General features: G+C 36.2%; 1 protein-coding gene across 1 annotated transcript in view; it reads left to right on the top strand.

Annotated features, from left to right (window-relative positions):
* DNER (delta/notch like EGF repeat containing) overlaps positions 1 to 12,796 on the top strand; it is an 80,709-nt gene that overhangs the window by 30,227 nt on the left and 37,686 nt on the right. The window contains exons 6-7 of the mRNA XM_035895213.1: positions 5,919 to 6,072; positions 10,554 to 10,667. Of these exons, the coding sequence (XP_035751106.1) occupies positions 5,919 to 6,072; positions 10,554 to 10,667 (268 nt within the window). The remainder of the gene's footprint in view (positions 1 to 5,918; positions 6,073 to 10,553; positions 10,668 to 12,796) is intronic.

Raw genomic sequence — 12,796 nt, 5'->3', positions numbered from 1 at the left:
AAATTTGGCATATTTAGGGAATTCACTGTTAGTTCATCTGCTACCATTTTCCGATTTAAATTCTCAATAAGCATGTTTGATAGAAAAACTATGTTTTGAATTGTAACAACAATAGTTAAATTGCTACAGTAATCTATATGTGCATGGCAGTGCTAACATCTGGAAGAATTAAGCATCTACTTTATTTTCAAAAATGAAATTTTAAAATGCTTGAGGTAATATGTGAACACAATTATTGCAAGATGGTGTTTAGAAGTGCTACTCTACCATACCAGCTGGCTGGTATCCAAATAAATTATTCATTCAGATACAGTGTCCTATTTCATAGTCCAGTTTAGTTTTTCTGCTTTACTATATTTAACATTGTTATTTTATAAATGCAACATCTTGAATTTGATTTATGTAAAGTAATAAGTTCAAATTTACTATATATAAGAGCGTATAAAAATTTCTTCTTTTTCCATTTTTTTTGTCAAGTTGACGCTTAAAGCCTTGGGTAGTCTTATTTTCAATTTTTTCATGTTGTTTGTCCATTTTTATATCTCTAATTTCTTTCTCTTATTGCATGTCATGTCACAAAATAAAAATTAATTACTTCCTGTATCTATGCAGAAGCAAAAATGCATATATGGACTTCAATAGTTGTCCGCATTTTATAAATGTGACATGGCAAGTAAAATAAAATAATCTTTAAAAAGAAAGACAAATTGGCTTCATGGCAAGAAAGAGGAGCTATTATGTCACCCAAAAAAAGATAAATCAGTACCTGTATGTCCCCACCCCCATCTTCACACTGAAAGTTTTATATGTTAAAACAAGAACTGCTAGTGATAAATGAGCCCCTCTCACACATTTGTAGTGTGTTGCTTTCCCTGGAAAATGAATAAAGAAAATATAGCATTATTAATATCTTTGCACCTATTCTTCCTTTATCCTTAGAGTAATAACAGGAAAATTTATTAAGGTAGTGTTTTTGATGTAACATGCACTAGGGGGTAGTTGACTGACACCCCTGTGGCTGAAGCTGTGGGACATGTTGAAGTTTGTTTCTGCAGAGGTGTCCGTCAATTTGTGGTGGTCAGAGAACTGGAATTAGCAGGGCTCTCAATAGCTCTTATCTTCAAATAAAATTTTATCTTCAAAAATGTAATTGCTTTTATTTTCACTGTCACAAACTGCTCCTGAATTTTTCTAGAACTTGAACAAATGAGAAATGTCCCCAGTGAGCCTCTCGAGTGCCATCAAACCTGTGCCAGGTAGCTTGATGGACTGGGGTAACTCGCTAAAACCTCAGGTACAGCGTTTCCAAATGTAGACAGTTTATGTCTAGCTTCCTACACTAGGGAGAATAATTATGTCATGTTGTCCATTTGTCCATAGCTTTTTTTTAAAAATCTGTCAGTTTTCCTTACTCTTTAGCCTGTTAGTTGCATAATAGAACTTCAGCCAGGAATCTGATTCAGGCCCAGCAGGAGCAACATAAGTAAAAACAGAAGGTGCAGATTTCATTAAGCAGGGTGGTTTTGCCATTGTTTAACTCATCTTAGTTGAGATATACCCTAAAATGTCTTGGTGATTTTCCTTATGATTGAGCAAACAACTGCCAAAATTACATGCTTGACATGTACCAACCATTGTGTCGGTTTTCCACAGGACACATCTTCTGCACTTCTTTTTGCAGAACTGAAACTTTAAATTTCTTTAGGTTTACAACATGCCCTTTGTGATTTGTTGTTTGTTTTTATCTATAATTCATTCTGGTTTGCACAATCTAGTCTTTCAGGATGCAAAGCAACTTCTTAGGAAGAAAGCTTATTCATGGTATTAGGCCTTTTATGCAAAGAGCTCTGCTGGCTGTAGTCATTGCTTTCAGTGCCAAGATGATTAATGATTGTCTTTGTGTTTTTATGTACTTCATAGTTTTATTCCAAATCTAGTTTAATGTAAAAGAATGTAGTAACACATCTGCTTAATGGGAATGTTAAACGTAATTAACAATCTGCAGTGATAGAAGTGCAGTGGCATACTGTTATCTATGGAGCACATAAAACTATAAACAGATGAATTCTAGTCTAACCTGGAAGTCTTGGCCAGTTTTTACTCTTTCCTTACTAATACATAGCTTCTACCCAGCTAGATGCTTTTTGTAGAGTGTGGAAATGAAATGGAAAGCTTTCAATGGCAGGGTTTCTTTTTCAGTTATTGTTTTTGAAAGGAACATAAAATTCACCACTTTGAACAAAGTTCTGTGAAGTGAGGTGATGCTGAGTCAAAGTAATGCCTCTTCTTTCCTTTGTATGAGTGTACCCCTGCTTTGTTGCCATGCTTGCCATTCTTCCACAATGGAAGTGGGAAGGATAATATTGGTCTTGGCATCATCACAAGATAAATACCACTTTCACATTTATATACTAAGCTTTACATCAGCATAAGTTGTCCTCAAAACAGTTAGCTGTGAATGGAAAAGAAAAATCTTGGTATTAACCCAAATAGAGATTTGTTTGTTGTGAATTTCTGATTTTGTGGGGGATTTTAAAGTAAGCTTTGGCCATCCCTTGGATTTGAGAGCCACAATTTTGCTTACATATGGGAATAAAACTGTTTCTTTCACAGGTTGCTCTGTTCTGCAACTTTGGATCTCCCATGTAAAATATGGAAGAGCTGACTGTATAAATATGAAATTTTATTGCTAGAATTAGAACTCTTGAGATTTACACAAAAATAACTGGCCTCTGCTTGCACTGAGAAGTAACATACTGAACTGAATAGCGATGATTTTCGTGCCTTCTATATGGGCTTTGGGGTAGATCCACTTGATTATATTTGTAGAAAGGCTAATTATAAAAAAGCCTTATGTATACCTAAAGGCATGCTCCCCTGTATATGGACTTAGTTACCCAAGTACAATATACTCCTAAATACAAAATATGTAATTACCATATAGCAACGTTTTGCTCAAATATTATAGCAGCTCTCTGTGAGTTGTAATAACTACTGGAAGTCTTTCGCAGCAAGAGAACATTCATTTTGTTCTGGTCATCTTAACAGCTACTTTACTATAGTTTAAAAAAAAAAGAAAAAAGTTGAGCTTTTATGGTCTCTATAGTCTGAAATTTAGAATCTGATGTGCATGTTATTACTCTGGTTACTTAAATAGGGAAAAAGTACTATATTCCAGCTACATAATATGATACTTACAGACAATTGAATTGGGTAACAGCAAATTATTTTAAAGCATTTATTTTATTGCCATCTAAATGATGGCATATGATAGATTTGTACTCCCCTAATGAAATAAAATACACAGATGAACTGTCTGTTGATAGTACATTGTTTTGGAATTCTTAGTGACTTTAATACTAGCATCGTGGCAGTGTGTGGTTTCTTCTTGACTTCGTTTTCTCAAATATGCTAGTACATGTCATGTATTCAGGAAAAAAATTAATAGTAACTTTTGGGAAAAGTGAAGATGACATGCCTAATAAAAATTATGACACCTAATCTTCTGTACAGAATAACTTGTCTGCATCTCAGAATGGTTATCTGTCATTAGACATTACAGTTTGAAGTGTTACAATGCTTTTCTGCTTTCAAAACCCATTTTGTTAACCACACTTTATGGTAAATTGATCCCTATATCATACTCTTAGAGAGATATCAGTATTATCTGAGCTTTTCTTAACTTCCCGTTTCATTAATATTGTTGAGGCAATGACTGATTGTTGCATTGTTTAAATATGTTAATACTTACATTATAATAATCAGCTTCCATTGCTTCAAAATGAGATTTTAGTGCAGGCTGAGCCATGCTGTTTGTGTCTGTCTGGACAGTACAGGCATTCCCTTCTTCTCCGTTGAATGGTTCAGGTAGAGATGTACTTTGCATCTTACTCTCAGATCTAGCATAAATCATGAGCCTGAGCCTACCTAACAAACGTGGTACCTCTCTGTTCTGACAGGTTAAGTTTGATGCAATGGTATTCTTGGCTCTCTTGCTTAGGCATGTCTTTAGCATCAGATAGACATAGATAAGCCTGTTCTCATTCTTAGTGCATATGCAAGGACCAGAAATGTATTTAAATGTAATCAAGGCTCTTATCTCTTCAAACAAGGCACAGAATCTAGGTACTATATCTCTCTGTGCCCTGTTCATGTCCATTTTAAGAAAAACTACGGTTTTTTTTCATAGTATGGTATCTCACTCTGTTAGTCCAGAACAGGTGAGTTATTGAGACAGGCAGCAACCTTGATTTTGTACGAAGTCTAAACTCAACACTTCATTCCAGGAATGATAACAAACACTTCAAGTCAATAACATAATTTAGTATCAGTAAGAGTTAGAACAGCCGTGAAGGATGCTGAAGGCTACATGTTTATGTGCACTCTTTACCTGGGTCCTGATCCTACATACACACAATAGTACTGCATGACTTGGAGGATATGAGATGTTGACAACACTAAGTTTGAACCACTGATCACTGTTGTCTTTAGGGACCAAAGTGATCCCTGTGCTGATGTGTTTTCAACCAATGCCATATGGAAATGTGGAAATAGTTACTGTGCATTTAGTTGATTGTTTAGTTCTTAAATAGAAGTGATTATCTGTTTCACTCTGTTAGCCACTTTCCTGTGTAGCTCATATGAATTATCTTCAAAGTAAGTTACCGTGCTATGTGATCATAATAATTTTTTACTGTGTTTAGCTTGCCTGTCTTTCCTTTCTGTTGAACTACAGCCTTGTTTGGAAACCTGGCATTGCTAATGTGTGAGATACTCAGAGCTGTTTTGTGAAGAGGCTTGGACAAATACAAGAACATGTACAGACTGTATGCTTAGCAGGGACTTCTGGCACTCCAGATAAATAACATACCCATCATTTTGAGTTTTGGAGATGCATAATTTTAATCCTTGTTTAAACTCTACCAGTGTAATATTTTTAAGGACGAATGAAATCTGGGTTTACTCAGTAAGGTTTTTTATTTGCATGAAGATGATTATTTTCTTTTCTACTTATGTCACAGCTGTTTATTCATATGAAGCAAACACAAGTTAAAAATAGAAGATAAAATACTAACCTCATCTCTTTGTTTCTGGTCCCAGACACATTCTGTACTTTGCATTACCATGTTTGTGCATGGGACAGCTGTGTTCCAGCCCTAATGATCTGGCTTTGAAATGTATGAGAGTGAGTGATGTTGCCATCTAGTGTTTAATGAACAAAGTGTGATATTTAAACGTATACTACAGATGAGAAAGCTTTCTTTGCTTCCATTCTTTGAGACTTCCTTGACAATCTTAGTGACCTAAAATTTTTTTAAAATCTAATCTTAATTATTTTATTACTAACAAAAACATGCCATGTCATGCCTACTATAGGTATTTAAGATCTTTAGCAGGTGTAGTGTTCTCGATCTTTTATTAAGCAGCAAGGTTTGGACAAAGTAACAAATACGTTCAGAAGAAGACCTATTTTAACAGAATTGAAGGGGTGTGTCGCTAATGAAGTACCACTGAAGTCAGCCTCTGGAATCCCAGCCCTGCCCTTCACATAAAGGGTACATCTTTGTAGTAGGATTTTGTTGCGGTAAATCTGTACATTACGTATTCTGACAGTTATTCCAGTCTGTAAATGTAATTTCTGGAATGGAAGAAAAATAATCTATAGTGATTTAGACAATATGGATCTGATCCCAGCCTCCTTGTCTAGATGAAATTCCCTGACATCATTAAAAATTTTAGCTGAAGAACTGGTGCAGGTTTAGTATTTCAAAGAGTAGCTTTACGCAGTTGATGTATGTATGGCAGCTACTGTTGTTAGGAACAGGAAAACAACAAAAACATCTTTGTTCAGTAGAGTATTCAATGAAAACATAACCTTTGAAAATTCATTGTGAAGTACATATCCTGTTTGTTTTTAGGCAACCTTTTTCTGCGACTGCGAGGATGAGTATCAGGGTTCCCTGTGTGAAGAATTTGATGCTTGTCAGAGCCAGCCCTGTCAGAACAATGCAACCTGCACCGATGTAGCACAGAAACACGATGGGAACAATTTCACCTGCAGCTGCCCGGCTGGTAGGTTTTGTATTACGCTTTGAATAATGCATTTTTGTTTTAACATTCAGTGCATATCTTTTGCAGAGCAGTGAACTGTGCATCTTCAGATACTAGGAAAGAACAAAAATACAAAAACAACACAAGGGCACTTTTTAAAAGGCTGTGGAAGATTCTTCACCCGTGAACAGTGCCACTGAAAGCACACATCCAAACCATAAGCTAATGAGTGAATTATTCATATCTAACAGAACTTTACCTACTAAGAATAGATGACCAAAATTTAGTTTACATCAGCTTTTTCTTAATCTGTTTTTTTTTTCTTTTCAGTAGAGATTTTAAGTATGCATTATAGCTAACCTTTCAATACACATGCTTTCACTGTGACTAGCAAACTCTGTTCTTCAGTTGCACCAAGCAAATGGAATAAAACTCTCTCCACACTATGCAGTTGTTGGATTGTTCCTCAGAATCTACTTAAATTTTGAAAACTTTTTAAAAATGCACAAACTAATCTGAGTCATTTGTGGGTTTGATTAATGAATGAACGAGTTTTTGAGTTCTTTGAAGAGCATATGCTTTCAAAATTTGATCATATGAATATGGACATCTTAACTGAAATTAAAATGAAACTAAATACAGTGGTTGTCATATGCTGGAAGGTAAATTAAGCATACGGGCTGATGGAAGAACCTTACAAAATGGCTGTTATAGAAAACTCTGCTATCTGAACCTTACATTTCAAAGACAAACTCAATTATCATACTAGAACAGTTACTTCAATGTGTATTTTCTGAAATGATTTAAAAATAAAAGTCAGCTAAGACTAAGATCAGTAGCAGGTAATTTACTTTGCTTCCTACAAATATTTTACTGTACGTTTTAATTTCTGTAAAGTACTGGCTGATAAATCATACAACCATTTAGTGGTCAGTTGATAGTAGAGAGAAAGTGTACTTATCTGAAGGAAGAAAAAAAAAAAAAAAGGAAAATGCTTCCTGAGTAGGTGCTAAGATCTGAAGCATATAAAAGCTATAAAACCTATATCATAAAAAGCATATGGAAAAATGAATTATTTGGTCAGGTTTCTAGTGGTTGTGTCCAGTGGTTATTGAATGGCTTTAATGCTAGATGGGTATTTGTGTGCATTACATGTATATAAAAGGTACATGTAGCAATACTTCCTTTATTCTGCCCTAAAGCAGGATCATGGAATGGGTGTTCTTATATTCCCTTAAAGTTGGGGATATTCTTATTCTTTAGCTTAATGCATGTCCGTACAGACCAGACCAACTTCTAGCTGCTCTAGATTATGTGTTAGCCTGAAAAATGACTGAGCCAGAAATGGGCAGATGCAAGTGATGCTTTAATGTGGCTGCCATGTACTACCCTCTGCAGTGTTTTGTGAACGTCACGGTTCAGAAAATCAGCAATGGCAAATTATTAAGGCCCCTTCATTCTCTCTAAAGGTCAAGATCTTTCCTTTTAATTATACTTTTTATGCCTCTAGGACTTCCACTTTTTCTCTCTTTTCTTAAAGTTGCTATAGCAAATGAGCAGCAAGAAAGGGATTTATATTTGGATTTTTATATAACGCCCTGGTTTTATACTGCTCTGAAAATACGATGTGACATTCTTATCCACATGTACTCTATTCTATTTCATAAATTTGCCAAAGAATCAACTGTCACTTTTACAAGGTATGTAAATACATTTGAATAATGATTTAAATTTGAGAAGAGAAAGATCAGAGTGGAACAAACTTCAAATATTTGAACAACCTCTGCCATTACTGTCATGTTAAATATGGTTGATTCAGAATCCTTTTGGATTTTGACAAGTAGTTTCTAATTAGAAAATAAAAAATGTATTTGTTATGTTTGTGTGTTTTACTTGTATTGGCTGACCTATCTTGGAAAATGTTCTACATCAACTATTAGGCTAAATTTCTTTTTTCAAATTCCCTACCTCAGAAGAAATACAAAAATGATTCTAAAGAAAACCTGCCCAAATTTCATGAAAACAATTTTTTTAATCAGAATATATTATTAATATAAAATATTTTTCACATACTTAAGAATTCTTGGGGTTTAGTTGTGTAAAAAACCTTAGGGGGAATATTTATGATAATTCTGATGTGCTTATTGTAAAGCCTAAGAGTGTTTCCACTAGGAAAACTTAATATTTTGAAGTTGTACAGCTAAGTTTTGCAGAGTAACATAAATATACTTCCCACTTATGTACAGGACTCCAAAGGTGAGCATTACTGCCGTAATCAAGTCTGTGATATTTTCTGCTTCTACTGTGAAGTTACAAATTATAGTGCCTTGATAATGCAAACGTTATTTTGTTTGTGTAATAATGTAAAATCCTAAGGGTTTCTTTGGTTACTGTGATCCCATATATCTGCATCAAGTGCTTACTTATTTTTTTTAAGATTTGGCCTCTCCCTTTTCTTTAAAAGCTCCATATGAGTTAAAAAAGCAGTCATTATTAGCGACAGACATTTCAATTGCTTGCTTCAGAATGTGTTAGCGCAATTGTAGAAAAATTGATACCATGAGATGCCAGGAAACCAACTAAGATTTGCAACATATTTGCTATGAAATTCACAAATCATATTCTCTTTCAGATGGACAAAACATGCCCTATAGATATTAATAAGATGGGACACAGTTATTTTCATAAAGCTGTCATAAATATTATCTCTGATGAGTTTTCCCACAACCTGTAATGACAACTGCAGGAAGTCAGATTCTTGTGGCAAGCTTCAGAGCAACACAATAATTTCTGCCTTTCTGTGCCTTTCTTTTGGATACACGTTGAATTCCAGTGTAATTTTTAGCTTTCACAAACTTGGTAACAGTTTAAACATGGAAAAAATGTTTATTGACAGCATGTTTAATACTGCATTATGATTCATAAAAATAATCAGCTGAATGCGAGACCTTGAAAAAATATGAAGCCTATAGTTGAAAAAAAATCAGCTGGTGTAGTCTTCTGTAATAGTTCACTGGTGGTTTTGTAAATTTTATGTTAATTTGAGACCAATTAGAATTACAGAAAATCACTAGTAATCCAGAGTCCCTCCATGTGTGCCCCAATCCGATCCAGAGGAGCAAGCTCACGAGAGCACTGTTCTGGTTTTCAACCTCATTATTGTTCTCTAGTTCAGGTGATTTATGAGCATTAATCCAGATACAACATACAACAAAGTTCCTTTTTCCAGGTTTTGCATTGCAGAAAATGGGATCATAATTTAGCGCTCTATAGCATCTAAAAGCAGTAAGGAACACAGAGTGGAAACCCTTAAACATCCTTTTCTAAAGTAGTGCTCTAGCAACTCCAAATACAACATTCTATGTTGAGAGCTATTTTGTGGTGACATCAATAGATCTGAACGGGTATAAGTATTAGCCTGCCCAAAAGACTTATAAATGTTAATCTCGATTGCGTTAAAAAGAATTATTTAATCAAAATAAGAATATTTTTTCTTTTTTTTTTTTGTTTTTCTTTTTCCCTTTTCCCCCTGCATAAGCAAAACCCTAGTCCAGGCATGTCCTCTATCTCACCTTGGGGTCTCTGTCTTAGGTACCTGTTCATAGCATTTTATCAACAGTGTCACCTAGTCATAGCTTGCTGGTCTTTAACACCAGCCGTTGTGTTAAACATGCTTGTTATAGAAGGTATTTACAATTTTATGTAGGGTTCCTTTTAAAAAATAAAATGCCTCTGTGTGTAGTATGTAGTTTCTTCTTCAGTCATGCATCCATAGTTTCTTGGAGGTAAATACAAATTAGAAAGGGAAATGTGTGGTATTTGTTAAGAACTTTAAGTTTGGAGTGTTTAATCATTTAGCTTGTATTTTGTAAGTTTGTTCTTTTTTTGGGAATGTGTTATAGACATCAGACATATGGAACAAAGCAAACTTATGGTCAAATAGTACAGTACACACAATCTGTAGCTTGTGAACTTATAGGAGCTTATTTGGAAGAGTTTGCAACTGTGCTGAGCGGTTCTTCACAGCTCCCACTTAAAATAAACACTCTCTTTGAAGCCCAGAAGTAGGAGCAAATGACAGCAATTCAGCATATGCACAAATAATTCATAATGTCAAGCTTTGTTTAAAGTCTTTCTAAAGATTATTTACTTGAGATTCAAGATGCATTTGAAAACCATTCAAAATTGACTTCTTTTTTGGTTATATGGGTGCTGATGAGGACCCAGCACCAACCTCCATTATACTAGTGCTGTCAGAATATTGCTACAATTGATATAATCTCTAGATTTCCACTACTTATTTATGTTTTTCCCGTGAAGTTTAAGCTCTAATTAAGTATCTCATTTTATAAGAAATTAGAAGACTGTCCTGGATTCTATTTCTTACTTTAGTTAATTTTATTCAAGAAAACTAATGGTACTGTTTGAGTGACCTAGTAATGTATTCAGTGATTAAACCTAATTTTCACCGTGTTTTCTGAATGTTGCATGCTGTTTTATAGGTTACACTGGAGAGCTATGCCAGTCAGAGATTGATCATTGCATCCAGCAGCCGTGCCAAAATGGAGGTACCTGCTCATCCAACATCAATGGATTCAGTTGTCAGTGCCCAGAAGGTAAACAGCAAAGACCTTTCTAGTATCTCATACAAATAGGTGTTTTGCAGGGTGTACTTAGTCTACATTTTCAGTTATATTTTTATAAATATATATTTAAATATTTTTTAAATTGTGCCTTAGGCCATAATTGTAAGCAGAAAAAAAAATCCAGATAAGAAATCTTTGTATAATCAGCAATGGTATTTGAAGTGTGATAGGAGCTTAGTGTTTCAGTTTGTATGTGGCACAGAAATGTTCCCTCATTCTCTGGCCCCTCTACAGTAGAAATCAGGCTCCAGCACTGTGAGAAAGGTGAATCTGAGGAGACTTAGGTTGCAGTCTGATTTTTGTGTTGCCCAGTAAATGTGTGAGAAAAAGATGCTTCCCTTGTAGTATTTGCATATTTCTGAGTAAGAGCAGTAATTCAAAACTGAAGTAATGATTTCAATCTCCCAGAGTTTTAATTCATTTTCCTTTCTATTTGGACTTACTGCTTTCTCCACATGACAGCCTTTCAGTGATTCTCATTGGTAAACACTGTAAATGTAACTATGTGAAATGAGGACACCACAAATGCTAGTGTATGCTTTTGTAACAATTTGCTGACTGAAATGGCAGATGACTAAATTGCTCATAAAAAAATTATCAGGACTGAAAGCTCTCAATTATGAAGTCTTCTATTAGTTATTTATAATTAAAATTAGAACCCTGAACTAATTATAATTCTGTTCTTACTTGATCTGTGGATGGTTTTGTTCTGCCAGCACCTTATGCTTGCTTTAAAGGTACAAGTCTTTGATAACTGCTCTGGTAATATATACTTGCTTAATAATGAAGATTATTTGTAATTTCTTTAGACTGATTCCTTGCTTTTCTAGAGCGTTGTGCTTTAATGAGTGACCCACTTAACAGCTGTGTTGAAACACAGACACTGACATTTTGACAGCAGTGCAGATCTTGCATTTGAACAAATTTTGAAAATTGTTTGCCTTAGAACTAGTAGGAAAATTCAGTGAGAAAATTATTAGATGTTAGACTTGGTCAATAATTTACTTGCATTTTTCTTAGGAAATCTGTTCAAGGATCTTTAAGGATGCTTTGCAGGAAATGATCTTTCCCGTAATAAATGCTTGGAAAAACAGCTACTAGGATTTTTGGTTGTTTTAGAACAGCCATATTTGTTTCTATGTGTGGCATACCTTAATTGCTTGCTTCTGATGACCTATTAATGAGTATTCGGACCATCTCTCAACTTCTCTCCTAACGCCATTTGAGACATTGGCCGTGGGACAGGGTTACTGGTTGGGTTGAGGTCCCTAGATGGCCACATCTCCCATCCCCTGCTGCGGGTGTGCAGTGGTGCTGCGGCTGGGATACGGTGCTTGTAGCTCTTCAGTGCCCTGCTGAAAGGCATTTATGCCTTGGCTGCTGTGTGGGGTTGTGGCCGCTCTCCTGCTCAGGGAGCTGGTGCCAGCGGCAATTAGCCTGTGACGGGGGGCAGGGCTGGCCGCCAGCGCCCCCCGGCCGCGGGTGTGCAGTGGTGCTGCGGCTGGGATACGGTGCTTGTAGCTCTTCAGTGCCCTGCTGAAAGGCATTTATGCCTTGGCTGCTGTGTGGGGTTGTGGCCGCTCTCCTGCTCAGGGAGCTGGTGCCAGCGGCAATTAGCCTGTGACGGGGAGCAGGGCTGGCTGCCAGCACAGCCTGGCCCACAGGCCCTGGCACAGCCGCAGGCAGCAAGGCTGCTCTTGCAAGCGCACCAACTGGCTGCGCCAAGGGCCCCGCGCAGTTCCCCTGTGCCGTGTGGGAGGCCTGGAGCACAGGAGAGGAAAACCTTGCCTTCAGCTCTGGAGGGAGATTTTCCTCCCCAAAGAGAGTGATGGAGCAGTTCTCTGATGTGCCACTGCTTGATGCATAGCGTTGTTATTGATGGCAGCTTTTCTGCTGCAGGAGAACCAATTTCTTGTGCTTCTCATTTCTGTTTTACTTGTGTTTGGTTATCTCTGTGTTATACCACTTGGTCTTACAGTCTTGTTGCCTGCTTTGTTTCTTGAATATTTATAATCTTCTCCTTTCTTTGCCACTGATCCATATTTGTGTTTGATAAGTTCCCAACTGTTTCTGCCATGTGCTCTGCTTTAAGTAGGCTT

This window comes from Egretta garzetta, unplaced genomic scaffold (assembly GCF_000687185.1).
Source record: "Egretta garzetta isolate BGI_Z169 unplaced genomic scaffold, ASM68718v1 scaffold425, whole genome shotgun sequence".
In the NCBI taxonomy this organism is placed as follows: domain Eukaryota; kingdom Metazoa; phylum Chordata; class Aves; order Pelecaniformes; family Ardeidae; genus Egretta; species Egretta garzetta.
The sequence above is the reverse complement of the archived record's forward strand: the minus strand, read 5'-3'. Positions and strand labels throughout refer to the sequence as shown.